General features: G+C 52.5%; 1 protein-coding gene across 2 annotated transcripts in view; it reads right to left on the bottom strand.

Annotated features, from left to right (window-relative positions):
- mmp28 (matrix metallopeptidase 28) overlaps positions 1-21,191 on the bottom strand; it is a 107,182-nt gene extending 85,991 nt beyond the window's left edge. For both annotated transcript variants that reach the window (XM_070857349.1, XM_070857350.1), the window contains exon 1: positions 20,834-21,191. In XM_070857349.1, the coding sequence (XP_070713450.1) occupies positions 20,834-20,983 (150 nt within the window). In that variant the 5' untranslated portion in view covers positions 20,984-21,191. The remainder of the gene's footprint in view (positions 1-20,833) is intronic.
- Positions 21,192-22,175: the final 984 nt, after the last annotated feature.

Here is a 22,175-nt window from a genome sequence, read left to right as displayed (position 1 = left end):
TTGCACTAGAGAGGATACAGAGGAAATTTACGAGGATATTGCCTGAATTAAAGAATTTTAGCTATGAGGAAAGATTGGATAGGCTGGTTTGTTTTCTTTGGAACAGAGGAGGCTGAGGGGAGACCTTATTGAGGTGTATAAAATTATGAGGGGCCTAGATAGAGTAGATAGGAAGGACCTATTTCCCTTAGCAGAGGGGTCAACAACCAGGGAACATAGATTTAAAATAATTGGGGGAGGTTTAGAGGGGACATGAGAAATTTCTTCACCCAGAGGGTGGTGGGGGTCTGGAACTCACTGCCTGAAAGGGTGGTAGAGGCAGAAATCCTCCCCACATTTAAAAATTACTTGTATGTGCATTTGAAGTGCCGTAACCTACAGGGCTACGGACCAATTGCTGGAAACTGGGATTAGGCTGAATAGCACTTTGTTGGCCGACACGGACACGATGGGCCGAATGACCTTCTGCTGTGCTGTAAATTTCTATGATTCTATAGTTAGACCCACAGCAAGCACACGCATGGAAATGTTGTGTAAAAGAGGCGTAAGTGAGTTAATGGCATCTTATTTTCCTCTGCGTACACTGGGCAGGTGTTCATTTGGAGCTTGGCCCACTGGCAGTGGGGCTCAGACTTTGGGCCCAGCACCTGTGTCAGGCCTGGGACCCAAATGTTGGAGGCAGAAGGTTCGGAATTTTCAGGTACAGCTTTCTTCTGCTTTTGGACCTCCCCTCCAACCCCGCACTCCGCACTCCCCCTCCTCCCTGCACTCTCCCTCCCCGCATTGTGCACTCCTCCCCCCTCCACACTCACACTCCGCCCCCAGCACTCCCCCCTCCACCACCGCACTCCCCCTCCCCCCCGCAATCCCCCCTCCATCCCCGCACTCCCCACTCCCGCCCGCAATATCTCCCTCCACCCCCGCATTCCCCTCCTCCACCCGCAATACCCCTTCCACCCCAGCACTCCCCCCTCCCGCCCGTAATCTCTCTCTCCACCCCCGCACTTCCCCTCAACCCCGCAATCCCCCCTCCATCCCCGCACTCCCCCTTGCCCCCGCACTCCCCCCTCCCGCCCGTAATCTCTCTCTCCACCCCCGCACTCCCCCTCCTCCACCCGTAATCCCCCTCCACCCCAGCACTCCCCCCTCTGCCCGTAATCTCTCCCTCCACCCCGCAATCCCCCCTCCATCCCCGCACTCCTCCTCCCCCCCGCAATCCCCCCTCCCCCCCGCAATCCCCCCTCCATCCCCGCACTCCCCCTCCCCCCCGCAATCCCCCCACCTCCACCCACAATCCCCCCTCCACCCCCGCACTCCCCCCGCCCGCCCGTAATCTCTCCCTCCACCCCCGCACTCCCCCCTCCCCGCCGCAATCTCCCTCCATCCCCGCACTCCACCCTCCCCCCCGCACTCCCCCCTCCCCCCCGCACTCCCCCTCCATCCCCGCACTCCCCCCTCCTTCCCCGCACTCCCCCTCCCCCCCGCACTCCCCCCTCCATCCCCGCACTCCCCCCTCCACCCCTGCACTCCCCCCCCTCCCGCCCGTAATCTCTCCCTCCACCCCCGCACTCCCCCCTCCCCGCCGCAATCCCCTCCATCCCCGCACTCCCCCCTCCCCCCCGCACTCCCCCTCCCCCCTGCACTCCCCCCTCCCCCCCGCACTCCCCCTCCATCCCCGCACTCCCCCTCCCCCCGCACTCTCCCTCCCCCCGCACTCCCCCCTCCATCCCCGCACTCCCCCCTCCCCCCCGCACTCCCCCCTCCATCCCCGCACTCCCCCCTCCCCGCCGCACTCCCCCCTCCATCCCCGCACTTCCCCCTCCCCCCCGCACTCCCCCCTCCATCCCCGCACTCCCCCCTCCCCCCAGCACTCCCCCTTCCATCCCCGCACTCCACCTCCACCCCGCACTCCCCCCTCCATCCCCGCACTCCCCCCTCCACACCCGCACTCCCCCCTCCATCCCCGCACTCCCCCCTCCCCCCAGCACTCCCCCTTCCATCCCCGCACTCCATCTCCACCCCGCACTCCCCCCTCCATCCCCGCACTCCCCCCTCCCCGCCGCACTCCCCTCTCCACCCCCGCACTCCCCCCTCCCCCCCGCACTCCCCCCTCCACCCCCGCACTCCCCCATCCACCCCCGCACTCCCCCCTCCACCCTCCACCCCCGCAATCCCCCCTCCATCCCCGCACTCCCCCCCGCCCGCCCGTAATCTCTCCCTCCACCCCGCAATCCCCCCTCCCCCCCGCACTCCCCCTCCCCCCGCACTCCCCCTCCGCACTCCCCCCTCCCGCCCGTAATCCCCCCTCCACCCCCACACTCCCCCCTCCCCCCCCGCACTCCCCCCCCTCCCGCCCGTAATCTCTCCCTCCACCCCCGCACTCCCCCTCCACCCCGCACTCCCCCTCCACCCCGCACTCCCCCCTCCACCCCCGCACTCCCCCCTCCACCCCCGCACTACCCCTCCACCCCGCACTCCCCTCCACCCCGCACTCCCCCTCCACCCCCGCACTCCCCCCTCCACTCCCGCACTCCCCCTCCACCCCCGCACTCCCCCTCCACCCCCGCACTCCCCCCTCCCGCCCGTAATCTTTCCCTCCATCCCCGCACTCCCCCCTCCACCCCGCACTCCCCCTTCACCCCGCACTCCCCCTCCATCCCCGCACTCCCCCCTCCACACCCGCACTCCCCCCTCCACCCCCGCACTCCCCCCTCCACCCCTGCACTCCCCCCTCCCCCCCGTAAAGCCCCCTCCAGCCGCGCACTCCCCCCTCCCCCCTGCACTCCCCCCTCCACCCCCGCTCTCCACCCCTGCACTCCCCCCTCTCCCCCGTAAACCCTCCTCCCCCCCGCAATCCCCCCTCCACCCCCGCTCTCCCCCCTCCACCCCTGCACTCCCCCCTTCCCCCCCGTAAACCCCCCTCCACCCGCGCACTCCCCCCTCCCCCCCGCACTCCCCCCTCCCCCCCGCACTCCCCCTTCTCGCCCGTAATCGCTCCCTCCACACCCGCATGCCCCCTCCTCCACCCCCGCACTCCCCCTTCTCCCCCGCACTCCCCCTCCTCCACACCCGCACTCCCCCCTCCCCCCCGCAATCCCCCCTCCATCCGCGCACTCCCCCCTCCCCCCCGCAATCCCCCCTCCACCCGCGCACTCCCCCTCCCCCCCGCAATCCCCCCTCCACCCCCACACTCCCCCCTCCACCCCGCACTCCCCCTCCTCCACCCCGCACTCCCCCTCCTCCACCCCCGCACTCCCCCTCCATCCCCGCACTCCCCCTCCTCCACCCCCGCACTCCCCCCTCCACCCCGCACTCCCCCTCTTCCACCCCCGCACTCCCCCTCCCCCTCCCCCCCTCAATCCCCCCTCCACCCCCGCACTCCCCCTCCCCCCCGCAATCCCCCCTCCACCCCCGCACTCCCCCTCCCTTTCCCCCCCTCAATCCCCCCTCCACCCCCGCACTCCCCCTCTCCCCCCATACTCTCCCCTCCACCCCTGCACTCCCTCCCACCACCTCCGCACTCCCCCCCCTCCCTCCCCGCACTCCACCCTTGCACTCCCCCCACCGCCCGCATTCTGCACTCCCCCGGCACTCCCAGTCACATAAGAACAAAAGAACACAAGAAATAGGAGCAGGATTCAGCCATTTGGCCCCTCGAGTCTGCTCCGCCATTAAATAAGATCATGGCTTGGCCTCAACTTCACTCCCCTACACACTCCCCATAACCCTCGACTCCCTTATCATTCAAAAATCTTGTCTATCTCCACCTTAAATATAATCAATGACCCAGCCTCCACAGCTCTCTGGAGCAGAGAATTCCAAAGATTCACGACCCTCTGAGAGAAGAAATTCCTCCTCATTTCCCTTTTAAATGGGCAACCCATCAGATCCTTCATGCACAGCCGGGGTTTCAGAGACATGGCAATCTGCCCCCGAGTTGACTGTGGTGCGGACGAGACTGTCATCCATCTCCTTTAGGATTGCCCCTTTGCAAGGCAGGTCTGGAAAGAGATGCAATGGTTGCAGTCGAGGTTCCTCTCAAGCAGCTCCGTAACACAGGACTCTGTGCTCTACGGGCTGTTCCCAGGGACACACACCGAGACAGACATCATCTGCTGCTGGAGGGCCATCAACTCGGTGAAAGACGCACTTTGGTCTTACCAAAGCTTGCTGGTCTTCCAGAGCAAGGAGATGTCCACGTCTGCGTGTTGCAGACTGGCGCAATCCAAGATCCAGGAGTACGCGCTGAGGGACGCACTAAAAATTGGTGCAGTCGCCGCAAAGGCACGGTGGGGAAGAGCCACAGTTTAAAGCCCTTCCGCCACGGTAAACCCAGGAGCTGGAATCAGTATAAAACTCCCCTCGGGCTGTACTTGTACATAAAGCACCATGATCTGAAAACACCTATGTAGTGCCATGTATAATGCAAGTTCTGTTTAGTAATGTATGTTGCAAAGATATGTAACTGTACCCTCACCCATTCCGTGTACAGTATAGTGCCACATGTAATGTAATTTGATGACTGTATTACAATGTATCCTGGATTGTACTGAATTGTACCTTGTAATGTAAAGCAAGCAAATGTATTGAACGGAACTGCCGTCAGCATCCAAATGTATTGTATGGAATTGCTGACTGCATCCAAACGTACTGAACTGCTTTCCAATGTATTGTGCAAATTTTTATATGAATAAAGTATATTTTGAAATTTAAAAAAACCTTCAATAGACCAGTATAACCCTGGAGTTCTGTAGCCATCTATAGACTAGTATAACCCTGGAGTTCTGTAACCATCTATAGACTAGTATAACCCTGGAGTTATGTAACCTTCTGTAAACCAGTATAAAACTGTTTTCATCAACCACACCTATAAGTTAAGATTCTGGATACTTTAAGATATGAAATACATGAGCTGCTAAATCTACCTTTTGTCTTTTAAAGATAGAAGAGGCCAAAATGGCCAACACTGGAACAGACTGAGGTGAAACACCGTGTCAGCACCTTTCCCCCAGCCCCGCTGCCCCCCACTCCCCCGCCTACTCCAGCCCCCCACTACCCCCTCCTCCCGCTGCCCCCCATTCCCCCTCCTACCTCAGCCCCCGCTGCCCCCCACTCCCCCTCCTCCCGCTGTCCCCCACTCCCCCTCCTACCCCAGCCCCCGCTGCCCCCTACTCCCCCTCCTCCCACTGCCCCCCACTCCCCCTCCTACCCCAGCCCCCCACTACCCCCTCCTCCCGCTGCCCCCCCAGCCCCTCCTCCCACTGCCCCCACTCCCCCTTCCTCTCGCTGCCCCCCCCACTCCTCCCCACTCCCCCTCCTCCCCCACTCTCCAGTCCCCTCTCCTACCCCAGCCCTCGCTGCCCCCCACTCCCCCCTCCTCCCCAGCCCCTGCTGCCCTACATTCCCCCCTCCTCCCGCTGCCCCCCACTCACCCCTCCTACCCCAGCCCTCGCTGCCCCCCACTCCCCCTCCTACCCCAGCCCCCCACTCCCCTCCTACCCCAGCCCCCCACTCACCCCTCCTACCCCAGCCCTCACTAACCCCCACTACCCCCTCCTATCCCAGCCCTCGCTGCCCCCCACTCCCCCCTCCAACCCCAGCTCTTGCTGCTCCGCACCCCCTATCCTACCCCAGCCCCCACTCCCTCCTCCTACCCCAGCCCGCGCATTAACCTCTCATCGCACAGAAATAAATCTAGTTGAACTGGAAAACGAAAAGGGAAAATGAGATAAAGAAAAGGGATGAGCAGTTGGGGGCCCAGGCTGAGATCGAGCCCCTCAATCAAAAGTAAATCCCTCCGATTGTGAGGGATAGCCGTGCAACCCACCTATTGCAGTAAATCAGAAAGGGGAAGCATGTGTTCAGGAGTTTCTCCGGATTACAGAGGAATGAATTCATGACATACTGTCTGTGTGGTCTCCCGGAACACCGGGATTCAGGAGGCAGCTCTGGTCAACCCCTAACAACAGACAGCCGTGATGTATACATTACTCATGCACAGGAGGAGATTAATGAATTGTTTTATACACAAATGGAGGAGAATGTTCATGGACATGCCCAGGATACACGGGCAAAATCATAGTATCTGTGATAGAGTTAACTCCTCGAAGGTTCAGGAGTCAGGACCCAGTACTGCTGTACTTAAAGAGGTCTAAAATATATGGGCGCGATTAGGTCCCATTCTCCCATCACCTCTCCAACAAACCTGAGGAATGATCAAATTCCACTGGTGCAGAGCAACTGAGGAGAAAAGTGACAGATGCAGTATCTTCAGCCCCTCTTCCCCCAGTCTGGTACTGACAGAAATTAAATAAATCAATAGATACTCATATATCCTGCCACTCTTCTTCCTCTATAGCACGTACAGCCTCCATCCAAGCTTGGCTAGAACTTACCAGGGTCAAACAAAGAATTGTAAAAGCATTTTAATGTCCATTATTGAATGGGTATAAATGATCCTATTTCAATATGAATTAACTTGCGTTTAGGTTGAGCTTTTCACAACTTCAGGATGTCTCAATGTACAACCCAGAAGTACTTTCTGAAGTGTAGTCATTGTTGCAATATAAGGAAAACATGGCAGCCAACTTTGCACACAGCAAGCTCCCACAAGAAGCAATGAGATAAGTGACCAGATCATCTGTTTTAGTGTTGTTGGTCGAGGGATAAATATTGGCCAAGACACGGGGGCCAACTCCCCTGCTCTTCTTCGAAACAGTGCCCTGGGATCTTTAACGTCCACATGAGAGGGCAGACAGGACCTCGGTTTAATATCTCATCCAAAAGGGTCTAGATCCATGGATACTGGTGATGACAGAAAATGTGTCACAGTGATCAGGCACATTATCCTGGGTTCAAATCCAGTATAACCTGAAGGGATGGACATCTCCTCTCTCTACTCTGGCAGTGAGAATGTAAAGTGAAGTGAGCTGAGACAGTCCCAGGCTGATTAGCACTAACAACATTATTCATAACATAAGACAGACGGAGCTGGACAACAATCCGTCTAGTCGATAAATAACACAGCTTGCAGTAAATGGTTCCACGGCACAAAACCGCCCACATTTCACAACTCAATTAGAGATTTCATTGAGCATAAACCTGACAGCTGGTGTGGGAAATATAGTTGTCACATTGCTGCTGAAAGGCGTGCTCTGATGTCAGAGTTTAAGGCACTAAATGAATGAAGAGGGAACTCTAACATGTAACTAACCAGGGAGTGCTTGATGCAAATATTAGGTACACTCTCCAGTACCTGGATATGCACAAACAGAGGAAAGTTTGTAACAAGAAAAGCCATTCAGCCTAACAAGTGTTTGCATCACTATTCCAGTCATAGACTTGATTCCACCGCCCGCCCCACACCACACCACCCCCCCCCCCCTTATCCCCCCCACCACATCACCACCCCACCTTACCCCCCCCGCCCCGTCCACATCACACCACAACCCCCCTTATCCCACCACCACACCACCACACCCCCCTTATTCCCCCACTCCCACACACACCACCCCCCCTTATCCCCCCCACCACCCCAAATCTCTGCAAAGCCTTTAAGTGAATCAATCAGATCTAATAATATCTCTTTTATTCTCAAGCCTTTCCCGATCCAATCCATCTTCTTTTTAACAGTATGAGCAGACACAGAATTTCTCTGGTATGCTGCTGCACAACTCCACTGGGAGAAGGGACACCTTCTAATCTCTAATCTTGCTAGACTTGCTAAATTTTCATTATATCCTTGAGATCTGTGTGCTCACTGGCCGAGCAGAGCAACTTGCTTATCTGAAGCTTTCATTGTTTTGAAGACCTGGGAAACATGTCCCTCCCTCCCTTCAGTTTTGTCTTCTCCACTTGTGTCTTTAGAATTTAGTCTCCGAAGGCCTGGAATCATCCTGGGCACACTTCTCTCAACCCTTTCTAATGTATCTACATCCCTTTTGACGGAGGCAACCAAAATTCCACATGGTCAGTGTTAGCTGTAGCTCAGGGGCAGCACTCTCGCCTTTGAGTCAGAAGGTTGTGAGTTCAAGTCCAACTCCAGGGACTTACAGCACAAAAATCTAGGCTGACACTTCAGGGCAGTGCTGAGGGAGCGCTGCACTGTCGGAGGTGCTGTCTTTCAAATGAGACGTTAAACCGAGGCCCTGTCTGCCCTCTTGGGTGGATGTAAAAGATCCCATGGCACTATTTCAAAGAAGAGCAGGGTCCTGGCCTATATTTATCCCTCAATCAACATAACAAAACAACAGATTATCTGGTCATTATCACATTGCTGTTTGTGGGAGCTTGCTATGCGCAAGTTGGCTGCCGCGTTTCCCACATTACAACAGTGACTGCATTCCAAAAATACTTCATTGGCTGTAAAGCGCTTTGCGATGTCTAGTGGTTCTGAAAGGTGCTATATAAATGCAAGTCTTTCTTTCTTTTCTATGATATAAAGAGATTCAGAAGGATGGAAAGGGCTGCTGACTATCAGTGAAAGCTCAGTCACACCTTCAACACAAAACATTTTACATGTCCTTGGGGGATGAAGTGAATTTAAGTTGTTGTATTCTTACAGGAACTCCTTGGTCTTTGTTGGATAGAAGCAATACACAGATACTGCCCAGGACTACCGACAGACACTTCCCAGGGCTACCCACACAACACACAGATACTGCCCGGGGCTACCCACACAATACACAGATACTGCCTGGGGCTACCCACACAATACACAGATACTGCCCGGGGTTACCCACAGATACTGCCCGGGGTTACCCACAGATACTGCCCGGGGTTACCCACAGATACTGCCTGGGGCTACCCACACAACACAGATACTGCCCGGGGTTACCCACAGATACTGCCCGGGGTTACCCACAGATACTGCCCAGGGCTACCCACAGATATTGCCCGGGGCTACCCATACAATACACAGATACTGCCCAGGGTTACCCACAGATACTGCCCGGGGCTACCCACACAACACACAGATACTGCCCAGAGCTACTCACAGATACTGCCCAGGGCTACCCACACTTTTATGCAAACGATCCGGGCCAGCAAGTTTCGTAGAGGTGAATTGTTACATGTATTCATGTACTCGCTATGTTGTTACATGTACTCGCACCAAGTCCCTCTCACCCATCACCCCTATGCTCGCTGACCTACATTGGCTTCCAGTTAAGCAACGCCTCAATTTCAAAATTCACATCCTTGTTTTTGCAAATTCCTCCATGGCCTCACCCCTCCCTATCTCTGTAATCTCCTCCAGCCCCAGAACCCCCGAGATGTCTGCGCTCCTCTAATTCTGCCCTCTTGAACATCCCTGATTATAATCGCTCAACCATTGGTGGCCATGCCTTCTGTTGCCTGGCCCTAAGCTCTGGAACGTGCTCCCTAAACCTTTCTGCCTCTCTACCTCTCCTTCCTCCTTTTAAGACGTTCCTTAAAACCTACCTCTTTGACCAAGCTTTTGGTCATCTGCGCTAATTTCTACTTATGTGGTTCGGTGTCAAATTAATTTGTTTTGTCTTAAAACACTCCTGTGAAGTGCCTTTGGACATTTTACTATGTTAAAGGCGCTATATAAATTCAAGTTGTTGTTGTTGCTGTTGTTATTGACAAACTAATTGCATCAGAAAGTCCCCCATGTCATTGAACATGAAACTATTCACCTTGGAGAACATAGGAACAGGAGGAAGCCATTCAGCCCCTCGAGCCTGTTCTGTTAGATAATGGCTGATCTGTAGCTCAACTCCATTTACCCGCCTTTGCTCCATATCGCCAGAAACCCTTATTTAACAAAAGCCTCTCGGTCTCGGTGTAGAAAATGTCAGCTGACCCAACATCCACAGCCTTTCTGTCTATCGAAGTGTTTCAGATTTCCACCACCCTTAGTGTAAAACAATGCTTCCTGATTTAACTCCTGAATTACCTAGCTCGCTTGTTCTGGATTCACCCTCTGTAACGTATGCCCCTGTGAGAATGCTCGCAGGTTTGTAGAGCTGTTGAGTTGGGAGTAGCTTAGCAAGTCACGTGATGTTCACAAGACTCAATAAAACCCTAGCCAGTTGGGTTCAGTGGGATCCACGATGAGGCAGCTGGTTGTGAGCCTGGTGGATGAACTGATAATGTGTAGTGTGATTGCTAAACCTTTGTTAATAAACCAACTAGTTCTTAATAGCAAAGTGTTGCCATGAATTCTTAAGCAAAGAACCCATGAAGCAAATACATTACAACCACCAAAGGAAATAGGAGGGAGACAACGTTTGTTCCCCTTGACTGCTACAACCATTAAATCAGTGTCCAACCAGCTGAAACCTCCAGTACACTTTGTTTTGGACGTTGGCTGGGTAAATAAACCATTTGACCGGCAGCCAATGGGTAACTGTCCACCTGCCCGACAGAAATAATTCATATTCAGGTTATCGGACTACCGCGAGAGAATCCATTCCTCTTGGCAGTTGGCCTTCACTGCAAAGAGAAAGCTTGAGTTTATCTGGGCGCCAGTCCTGGGATGTTCAGTTCCCTGCTTGGCCGTCTGTTTCCATGTTGCAGCACTGAATGAGCTCTCTATATTCTGGAACCCATGTTACCTTCATCAAAGACTCCACTTATGATCCTAGGTGTACCTGCTAAAGCAGCTGAACTCTGCTGGTTTTGTTTCGGAGCAGTCTAATATTTGGGATCATCAAATGTTACACTGCTGGTTACCGGCTGTATTCTTTTTGCTTCTGTGTAATCATATTCTTTAAAAATAAATGTGACTAGTTAGTTAGCCGATTATTGCAGATGCACAGCTGCCCAATCATTTTACCAGATTGTAAGGAGGCGACAAGTAACTAACATTTGAAACATGTGAGTTTCTCCAAAACAAAACAAAGTTCGGAGTCTTAGCAGTTAGGTATCTTTTAAGCGAGTCTCTGATGAGTGTATTGTGGGTGCCGGACTCAATATTATGCTCTGGCAGTGAGACATTTTCCACATTTTCCAGTGGACAAGCGTGCATGGTGGGCAGCCCATTTGGTCTCCAGAATTTAGCACTATGGTAATTGTTGGGTCTGCAGCAAGTTGTCACATTCGTGGTCCACTGAAGGCTGAAAGTTTCAGATTGAAGGAGGCACAGGCTTTCTTATCGAAAGTACCCTTTGCTGTGCACCAGACTAAAGAATTAGAAGACAGCCTCAATGGTGCAATGTAAAGATGGAATCATTTATGTATTATCACTGTTTCATTTGCTTATGATAAAAATGGTTCACCTCCTTCCAACAGGTGGCAATTCCTCACTCCCCACAAACCTAGTGCCTCTTTAAGGATATCCGGAACTTCCACTCCCCATCCCTTTCCACTTCTCTCCCCTCCCCATGTGAATGGTAATAACTCACCCCAGGTATCCGTTATTTGAAATGTAACACCCTTCTGCCAGTCAGTCTGTAATCGTCAAGTAATAACACCATGACAGATTATAATACCCTATTGTGGTCTGTACGTCCATTGCCCAGGGACAAAAGCTCTCCAGGTATATATGGAGGGGCTGCTGAGAAAAGATCAAGGGTTGCAAACGTCAAACCTGTCAAAATGTGGGGCGGTGCCAGGAGCGACAATTAGCGTCATCGCTGAGGAAACTTGCAAACCTGTTTAAACAACAAGGAGCTGTGTTTAATCCTGAAGAATGACGCACATTAAAATAGCTCAGATTTTTGAATCAATGTGAGTGATTGGTGGTTGCCCGTGAGCGATGCTTGGCACCCATTTCCAGTGTAGGGGGATCAGAGATTGATGATTGCAATAAGCTCTGGCCTTTGCTCCGATGGTTTATAAAAGCCTCTAAAGCACAAGATTACATTACAGCCTGTAGCCCAATCACAGGCCTCGATTATTTGGTATCCAGTGAGATGTTTAATCACTGCTGACAGGGGGGGATTTCCTGCAGTGTGAGCTTGCATTTTGTTCATCTTTGTGTTTGAAATTAAATTAATATTTTTAAAACTTACAAAATTTTACATCGTATTTCATTTTTATAATTACATTTTTGAATGATTCGGTTTCCAGAGAATCAATGCTGAAATCAGTGCCAGCTGCCCCTGTGTGGTGACCAGGTAAGACCATGTTCCAGTGCAGTGACCTCAGTGCTGCCCCCTGTGTGGTGACCAGGTAAGAACATGCTCCAGTGCAGTGACAGTGCTGCCCCCTGTGTGGTGATCGGGTAAGACCATGCTCCAGTGCAGTGACCTCAGTGCTGCCCCCTGTGTGGTGATCGGGTAAGACCATGCTCCAGTGCAGTGACCTCAGTGCTGCCCCCTGTGTGGTGATTGGGTAAGACCATGCTCCAGTGCAGTGAACTCAGTGCTGCCCCCTGTGTGGTGATCGGGTAAGACCATGCTCCAGTGCAGTGACCTCAGTGCTGCCCCCTGTGTGGTGATCGGGTAAGACCATGCTCCAGTGCAGTGACCTCAGTGCTGCCCCCTGTGTGGTGATCGGGTAAGACCATGCTCCAGTGCAGTGACCTCAGTGCTGCCCCCTGTGTGGTGATCGGGTAAGACCATGCTCCAGTGCAGTGACCTCAGTGCTGCCCCCTGTGTGGTGATCGGGTAAGACAATGCTCCAGTGCAGTGAGCTCAGTGCTGCCCCCTGTGTGGTGATCAGGTAAGACCATGCTCCAGTGCAGTGACCTCAGTGCTGGCCCCTGTGTATTAATTGGGTAGGACCATGCTCCAGTGCAGTGACCTCAGTGCTGCCCCCTGTGTGGTGATCGGGTAAGACCATGCTCCAGTGCAGTGACCTCAGTGTTGCCCCCTATGTGGTGATTGGGTAAGACCATGCTCCAGTGCAGTGAACTCAGTGCTGCCCCCTGTGTGGTGATCGGGTAAGACCATGCTCCAGTGCAGTGACCTCAGTGCTGCCCCCTGTGTGGTGATCGGGTAAGACCATGCTCCAGTGCAGTGACCTCAGTGCTGCCCCCTATGTGGTGATCGGGTAAGACCATGCTCCAGTGCAGTGACCTCAGTGCTGCCCCCTGTGTGGTGATCGGGTAAGAACATGCTCCTGTGCAGTGACCTCGGCGCTGCCCCATGTGGTGATCAAGTAAGAACATGCTCCTGTGCAGTGACCTCGGCGCTGCCCCATGTGGTGATCAAGTAAGAACATGCTCCAGTGCAGTGACCTCGGTGCTGCCCCCTGTGTGGTAACCAGCGCTGCCTCCGCAAGATCCTGCAAATCCACTGGGAGGACAGACGCACCAACGTCCGTGTTCTCGCTCAGGCCAATATCCCCAGCATCGAAGCACTGACCATGTTCGACCAGCTCGGTTGGGTGGGCCACATCGTCCTCATGCCCGACACGAGACTCACAAAGCAAGCGCTCTACTCATAGCTCCGACAAGACAAGCAAGCCCCAGGTGGGCAGAGGAAACGTTTCAAGGACATCCTCAAAGCCTCCTTGATAAAATGCAACATCCCCACCAACACCTGGGAATCCGTGGCCCAAGACCGCCCAAAGTGGAGGAAGAGCATCCGGGAGGGCGCTGAGCACCTCGAGTCTCGTCGCCAAGAACATGCGGAAATCAAGCACAGGCAGCGGAAGGAGCGTGCGGCAAACCAGGCTCCCCACCCCTTTCCTTCAACCACTGTCTGTCCTGCCTCTGACAGAGACTGTAATTCCTGCATTGTACTGTACAGCCACCTGAGAACTCATTTTTAGAGTGGAAGCAAGTCTTCCTTGATTTTGAGGGACTGCCTATGATGATGATCAGGTAAGAACATGTCCCAGTGCAGTGACCTCGGTGCTGCCCCCTGGAGGCTTTTCTGGTAACACCTAGCAACTGGAAAGGGTAACCAAGTTGATATTCTTAAAGGGGTAGTGGGCAATGATGCAAGCGGGCCACACTGAAAACTCTGCCACTGCTGTTCCACATTAGACTCTGTCAAAGCTGCGGCAGGTTGTATTCATCTGATGAGGCGTGTCTCTATTTTTTCATCTTCATCAAAGCTACCTTTAAATAATTTGTGGCTCCACAACACATTTAGTGTCCAGAACACACTGAGAGGGTATGGTAGTATATGGTTACGTTACTTGAATACTAATCCAGAAGCCTGCACTAATAATCCAGTGAGTTCAAATCCCACCATGGCAGTTTGAGAATGTGTATGAGTAAAAAGTGACTATGAAGATTTTTGGACTTGTAAAAACCTAACTGGTTAACTAATGTCCTTTAGGTAACGGAATCTGCTGTCCTTACCTAGTCTGGCATATATTTGAAATAAAAACAGAAAATGCTGGAAATACTTAGCAGGTCAGGCAGCATCTGTGAAGAGATAAACAGAACTGGAAAAAGTTAGAGATGTAACAGGTTTTTAAGCAAGTGCAGGTTCAGGGAGAGGGGAGGAAAGAACAAAAGGGAAGGTCTGTGATAGGGTGAAAGGCAGGAAACAGTTAAGGGGGAAACAGTTGCGTTGTTTGCACCTCACGTTAAAGCCCCCGGATGCTAACCGGGTGCAAACAATTTCTCGCCTGGGGCTCGGGTCCGCTATCGACTCCCGCAAAATGCCGCGGGAGTTAGCAGAGGCACAATCTGCTAGCGCCCCGCTCCTGTCGGTAACGCCTCAATGGCGATGTCTTCACCGCGCACAGCGACATGTTTTTGCCCCGAAGCGAAACTTTGGTAGCGCCCCCTGAGGTCGCCGCGGGTGATGCCGGAACCAGTTTCACAGGTCGCGAACCGGGCCTCACTCCGCTCATGGGACAAACATTAAAGTGTAGGTGCAGCGCGCAATGTTTTCAATGGCTGACTTAGCAGTCGCGGCCTTACTTGTCCAAATGGCGGGGTCCGTGCCGTGATGTTGCAACCCGGCACTCCCCGGTGGTGAAGTGGTGGCCCCTTGCCCTATTGCAGAGTTCGCAGTGTGCCCTCCCCTTTAACAGAAGGGGAGGGTCCTGTCTCCCACCGGCGCTAAGCAGCACTCCGCACAGCGTTAAATTGCAGAGGATAGCGCCCCAGACTCGCCCTGGAGAGGAAGTGGAGCACGCGACATTGCGCATCATTCCTCTCGGGGGCGGTAACCCTAATTTTGCTGCTGTAAGTGAGTGTGTGTGTGGATGTTGGATGAGGACAGGATTTAGGCTGGACTTTAATGACCTTACAGTTGAACGGCCGACTGATAATCGGGGGTAGAATTTCTGTGGTGGGGAGGGGGCGGGGAGGTGCGGTGGGGTCTCTACCTCTTCCACCCCGCCCCTCTGCAGTAACCCCAGCGAAGAAATGGTATATTGTCAATCGAGGCTGCGGCAGGAGATGGGGAGAATCCTCAGGGGCACTGCTGTCGAAGTCTACATGTCAATGATGGCCACTTGGGTAAAGAGACAGAGAGCAGCTGGCACCCACCCGTGGCATTGTGCGGCACCCCAGCCTTCGGGAAAAGCGAGCAGAATATTTGGTTGTGTGGGAGGGGGTGAGGAGATATTGCTGTTCTTGCTATGTTCTAAAATGATTCCGGGCAGATTATTATTCACAGTCAATTTGTACTGAAAAGCCGCCACCTACAGACTGTACATAGCTCATTGCTCCTGAAGTGGAGTTACTCCCAGTTACCAAGGGAAGGCTGCCCAGGGATTGTGGTTTCGATCCGTCTCTGCGTAGAGTGGATTTTAAGTGCTGTTTTCCTGAACTCACAGGAATCCCTGAGGTATCTAGCAGCCCTGCGGTAGAATTGCACACATTTACAACTACGTAGGATTAAATGCCGCACATTACAAGTGTCCCTCTGTCTTTCCGAATTTCTGTGCACTTTGTGGTTGCTGCAGTTCTCTGCTAGTGTAAACTGGTGTGGTGCACAGAAGAGGAAAACCAACATTGCCTGTCAACATGGTGGGCAAGCGCTGCGCCACACACTGTCCTGACTTGGAAATATATCGCCGTTCCTTTATCGTCGCTGGATCAAAATCGCTCTGTAACAGGGAGAGAGAGCTTGGGGGGGGGGGGTGGAAGGGGCCGAGAGTACCTTCACCACACGGACTGCAGTGGTTCAAGAAGGCAGCTCATCACCACCTTCTCAAGGGCAAATATCACCGACTCTGTCCCCCCAGCGCAATTCCTACTAACTCTTTTCTGTGCATGCGCCCAACACCACGATGCCTCCACTGAGCAGCCGAAGGCATCCGGCGAACCCCCCACAGCACTGGGGAGAGCGGGCAGCGGAGATTGCAAGAGGCAGGAGAGAGAGCTTGGGGGGGGGGGGTGGAAGGGGCCGAGAGCAAGAGAAAGCTTGGGGGTGGGGGGAGAGAGCTTGGGGCGAGAGGGAGAGAGCTTGGGGTGGGGTAGAAAGAGAGCTTGGGGGGCAGAGAAAGAGCTTGGGGGGGAAGAGAGAGAGCTTGGGGGCAAGAGGGAGAGAGCTTGGAGGGGGAGAGAGACTTTGGGGGGGGGGAAGAGAGACTTTGGGGGGGAAGAGAGCTTCGTGGGGGAGAGAGCTTGGGGGGGTAAAGAGAGCTTATGGGGAGAGAGAGCTTGAGGGGGTGGGTACAGAGAATTTTGGGGGGAGAGAGAGCTTGGGGGGGGGTGAGCGAGCAAGCAAGCTTGAGCAGGGGGAGAGAGAGAGCCTGAGGGGGTGGAGAGAGAGAGAGCCGGCGGGGGGGGGGGGGGGGGAGAGACACACAGGGGGGGGGGGGTGGCAGGGTAGAGAGGGTACTCAGAGAAGATGGATCACATTCTTCCTACCCCCTGGTGCGTGCAAGCTCGGTGCATGTGTTACAAGGGACATCGTTGGGGTGGATGAAATCCAGAAGTCACGACACTGTCACTATTCACTTCATACCCAATAAACCTGTTAACAATCCGTACACAATGGGTCGGGGGGGGGGAGGGGCGCCGGGTTTAAGGTCTTGCGCTTGGGTAATGGACTTTAGCTGAGGGAGGGATTGCTGGGGTAAGAGTCTTCAGCTGGCAGAGGGATACACTTGCGCTAGAGTAATGGACTTCGGCTGGAACTTTGTGGCTTTTGGGGAGATCTATCCTCTGTGGCTTCTGAAGTCAAAATGGATCGAATTACAAATTGGAAGTTCACTCAGAACTTGGACTGGGCGGTTCCAGTTACACATTCCAGTGGAACCTCACGGTGTGGCTTATCCTCCAAGGGTAGGTCTGGAGAGCCAATCAGAGAAACAGCTTTATAAACGCATCCTTTTTAATATTACACGGGAACAACCCAAGAACGTTCTCATAAAAAACGTTTAAAATCAAGCAGCCCTGTTAACTGAAGCACAGAATCCAACTCGTCCTATTGCATTTATGCCTCCTCTGCAGCCAACTTTTGTTTCTATAGTTGTCCCATTACCACCTCCTTTTGCTTAAAAGCTGTTCATATCTAACCTCTTCCAGTTCTGACGAAGGGCCATCGACCTGTTTCTCCCTCTGCAGAAGCTGCCTGACCCGCTGAGTGTTTCCAGCACTTTCTGTTTCTATTTCAGCTTTCCAGCATCCGCAGTGTTTTGTTGAAGTTGTGTTGTATTATTAGTTATGCTCCTAACCACAGTCACAGTTACCGAACATGAGAAATAAGAGCAGGAGGAGGCCGTGTGTCCCCTCAATACACTAACACTTTTTATTTCCAATCTACATCAGCGCATTACAGATTTACCACCACCGACCTCACAACATATAACGCTACAACTGTAAGACGAATAGTGGGATATGTTGCACGTTGCTGTATTTTAGGTATACACATCGCTGTCGGGGTTTGGCACAGTTTGGACCACTCAAGCGTGTGTATATAAACAAATTGCAGGTTGTCAAGCCAGTTACAAAACAGTAATAATATAAGCGAGTTCTCCAGACAATGTTAAACCACAAGAATGAAGCTGCGTTTCTTTTGAACATCAGCAGAACGATGGCACTGAACTGCTGCCAAATATTTCTAATTCTTCACACTGCATGTGTTATCCTTGTGTGTTCTGTCACGCAGTCGATATGCCCGAGATGTGACAGAGGTGAAAGGGCAGAATTCTGATGGAGCATTGACTGGCCTCGCTTGTTTAGGTGCGGACTGACCTGCTCTATAGTCCCGGCATCTTTGTTCCTGTTTCACATGTATCTCTCACAAATGTATCTTTGCCAAAATAGTGCGACAAATAGCCGATGTAACTCATCGGCCAAACAAGGATTGACACGCAGTAAAAGCCTATACTTTTAAATTGGGTATAGCTCATCAAAATCCATCTACCCGCCCCAAATAAGAAATGGAAAGCTGTCATTGATGGAGTCTTGCTGTGCTCTTGTGCTAACAGCGAATGTTCTCGTGTGTCTGACACTGGGCTAGCTGACCTGAAGGTTAAAGCAGAGCATTGGTTCTACTATTACAACATGTGGAGTCAGACAGCTCAAAACTCTTTCATATTTTCCCTCGCTTTCTAAATCACTGGGGTACATTTTAGTCTGTGGTGCCCTGGCATGAAATATTGCCAGGGGCTGGAGGAGAGAGCACGGAGGTTGGGAATGATTGAAGTGAATCTGCCTGATTTTCCTTCCATTCATTTAAATAGAAGGGAAAGGGGTGGGCAAATCGCAGCTGTTATGGGGGTGTAATCCTCATAAAAACATAGGAAATAAGGGCAGGAGTCGGCCATTTGGCCCCTCGAGCTTGCTCCGCCATTCAATAAGATCATGGCTGATCCTCCCTGCCTGATTTTTCCATTCTGCCAACGCGATGCTTTAAGTCCGGGCAATACAGACAAAAATCTCTTCCCTCTCGCCCCCCACCTCACATCTCATGCTGGGCTCCAGTTCCTCAGCTGGTGGGCACTCTATGGTGCCTCACACAAATAGCCCCTCATCATGTGGAGCCTAGACGGTGAACCCTTAGGGGAGGGGGGCATCAAAGCCAAGGTCAGTCCCAGACAGGCAAAAGTCACTGAGGGAGATATTCCCCCTCTTCTCCGAATGTTAGCAGGATAGTAATGGCCTCAAAATGGCATTGGGGTCTTAACCACCAGCGATATGGCCGACGCCCATTTTGAAAGGGGCCTGCCACTGTGTGCCCAAAGCATTGCCTGTTCCAGGCGATGGGCCCTTTTAATATGGAAATTGTGTGCTGTGTCCTAAATAGGATCCCGATTGCCAATTGAGGTTGGAACTGGTCAGAGCCTGCGCCGTGCCCACTCCAGCCAGTCCCTTGGGCGATAGAAGCGAAGCAGCCCGTCAAAGGTAAGTGTCAAATTATTTTGGTGAGCTTCAGAGTGGCAGGAACTCCTCCAGGGCCCACAGAATAAATCTGGGCCCCAGTTGCCTCAGGAACCTTCCCTTTCCGCACCTCCCACCCCCGCCAATAACTTTCCATGCTGGCGCTTGGCCCGGCCCGACCCGACCCCGAGGCCTCAATACGTGAGTTGCACCAGGATGCCTGATTGGCTCTTCTCATCTAGCCTGCCAAATTGAAATGGGTTCTGGGGACTCAAAATGGCGGTGCTGGAGGGGTGGGGCGGCCTAAAGTCAAAATCGAGCCCATTGGATGATTAGGAAATATATCGGCCGTTCCTTCATCATCGCTGGGTCACAATCCTGGAACTCCCGCCCAAACAGCACTGTGGGAACACCTTCACCACACGGACTGCAGCAGTTCAAGCCGGCGGCTCACCACCACTTTCTCAAGGGCAATTAGGGATGGGCAATAAATGCCGTCCTTCCCAGCGACACCCACATCCCAGGAATGAATAAATAAAAAGGAGTGACGTCCTGGAAGAATTTCCCCACCCGAGCCCAGGCCAGGTGTAGCGCCCCCTGTGGGCACTGTGCAGATCAGCTACCTCTGTGCAGACAATGGAAGTTTACTAACTAAGCTCTGCATTTTAAACTTTCCAAAATGTCACAGCATTGCATGATGCTAAGCACTGAAATTGGGAAAAAATACTTGCAGGGCAATGGTGAAAGAGCGAGGGGAGTGGGACTAATCGGATGGCTCTTTCGGAGAGCCGGCACAGGCACGATGGGCCGAATGGTCTCCTTCTGTGCTGTAGGATTCTATCATTTTACAGGTCATTGTGAAGTTTTTTTTTTAAAAAAGAGCCTTTTGTACTCTGCTGTTACTTGGCCCCCTTCTGATTATTTCTCTGGGTCCAATATACCAGCAAGGTCTGTGTGAAATGTTTACCAAACGGAATCATTCCACAAAACCATCGATGAAAGACTTACTGAAAAGGATGCGATTTTTGAAGCGTATCGGGATAGATTGGGATCACAAGTTGAAACTCAATAAAGCCGGTTAGTATCACTGCCTGTGAAAGGATAAATAATTCGCCCAGTTTGGGACTCAAAAGTGCCAGTTATGACTATCCAGAGCGCCAGACGATGGCAGCAATACTTGCCTTGGCAGGACTGATTTCCACTGGAACTCAGTCCTCAGTATAAAGGGACCAGGGTATTTCACCAAAAGTAACCATTGTATTCAGATAAACAGGAAAAGTACAGCCAGAAATGGTCAGCCCCGACTAGCAAAGGGCGAGCGTTATCTGCAGCTCCACAGACGAAGGTTTATACTCCCGGGAGGGGTGGTGCCTTTTTTTTTAAATCGAACTGGTCCAGCGCTAGGACACCGCGGACAAGTAGCGCCTACAGAGAGACAGAATCCCAAATTTGTACATAAAAGATCGTTTCTGGGCTGTCGGGCCAGGGCAACCGCGGTAAATCTTTAAAAAGCTTTTCAAATATATATACATATATATTTACAAGAAGATAACCGATTGACTGTGTTCAAACATCAATAATCAGTCAATCGAAACCGGGAGGGTCTCCCAGCTGATGACAGGAACTGGAAGCTGTTTTTAAAGAAACACACACGAGAATCCAGCTCAATAAAAGGGTACATACCACTGGTGCTTCAGGTGGGAGAACTTTGCTGTCTGCAGCCCTCTCGGGTGTCTGATCCACGGGTACACATGGGGTACCGCTCAACAAGAGAAAACCCACACCAAGTATTTCCAACGTTAGGAAACGCTGGAGCGAACCTTTCAAACTCATCCTGCGCCCCAACCTCCCCAAAAAACACAAGGCTGTTCAAAGGAGTCGATTTATTTCTAAACGCTTCAGCTGTCCGACAGGCATCTCTGTGAGAACAGTCTTGAGAGCACCTTTTATCATCCACCCTCACCTAGAATACTATTTCTCCCTTGAGTAACTAGGGGGCTGACTTTTTAAGCACTCTGAACGCCAGGGGTGTGTGTTTTGGCTGCGGGGAGACTGTAATCAGAAAGAATATGAACCAGCAGCAGTTATTAGCGCCACCCATCAGCCCGCCGACTAACGGTAACCGCCCAGTCTGTATTTAAAAGGGCAATACTTCAGTGTTGTGTGTATGTGTGTGTACCATGACAACAGGATGCAACTCATTCAGATCGCAGTTATACCGCGCATTGCGATCTGAGGCTGGTGCACTTCTGGGTTTGTGGTTAGACAGTCATACTGCTGCTCACAGATTTTTGCTGTAATTCGTGATTCCAGTTCCCAGTCTCTGGTAGGTGGGATACTGACACAAGCCCATTCATACACACATCGGACTAAATCATCAATTCGGAGCCAAAACTGAAGGAAGAAACTTGTGTTTCCTCCAACTCTACAACCCTCGGAGATCTTGGCGCTCCTCCAATTTTGACCTCTGTACATCCCGAGTTCCTGCGCCCCATCATTGGCGGCCGTGCCTTCAACCAGGGCCCAAACTCTGACATCCCCTCTCTTAAACCTCTTCATCTTCCTTTAAGACGCTCCTTGTCCTATTATCTCCTTATTCGGCTGGAGTTAATCTTTGTCTTAACCTCCTGTGAAGCACCTTGGGACGTTTTACTGCGTTACATAAATGCAAGTTGTTATTGTTTAACAAACAACTTTAACTTGCAGTGCTAATGTTATTTCATCCTGATATCATCGTGCAGCACATTTATCCTATGCTATATACCTGAACTACAGGATGCTGGCTCTCTGCAGTTTCACTGGTTGTACTGTAGAGTGCGCCATGGAGTCTCATTTTGATCTGATTCTGGAGTTCATCTGACAACTTTGTAGCAATGCAACAGCGATGATATAACTGCGGCCAAGGGCAGTTGTGTCACATAAGCTGATTCTGGTGTTTGAAAAATTTGTGTTGGGATACAATTGGAAGAGAGGCACCTTCACTGCTGTCATTCGGTTCGCAGGAAGTCATCGCCTGAAAATGTGG

Source organism: Pristiophorus japonicus, chromosome 16 (assembly GCF_044704955.1).
Source record: "Pristiophorus japonicus isolate sPriJap1 chromosome 16, sPriJap1.hap1, whole genome shotgun sequence".
NCBI lineage: Eukaryota > Metazoa > Chordata > Chondrichthyes > Pristiophoridae > Pristiophorus > Pristiophorus japonicus.
The sequence above is the reverse complement of the archived record's forward strand: the minus strand, read 5'-3'. Positions and strand labels throughout refer to the sequence as shown.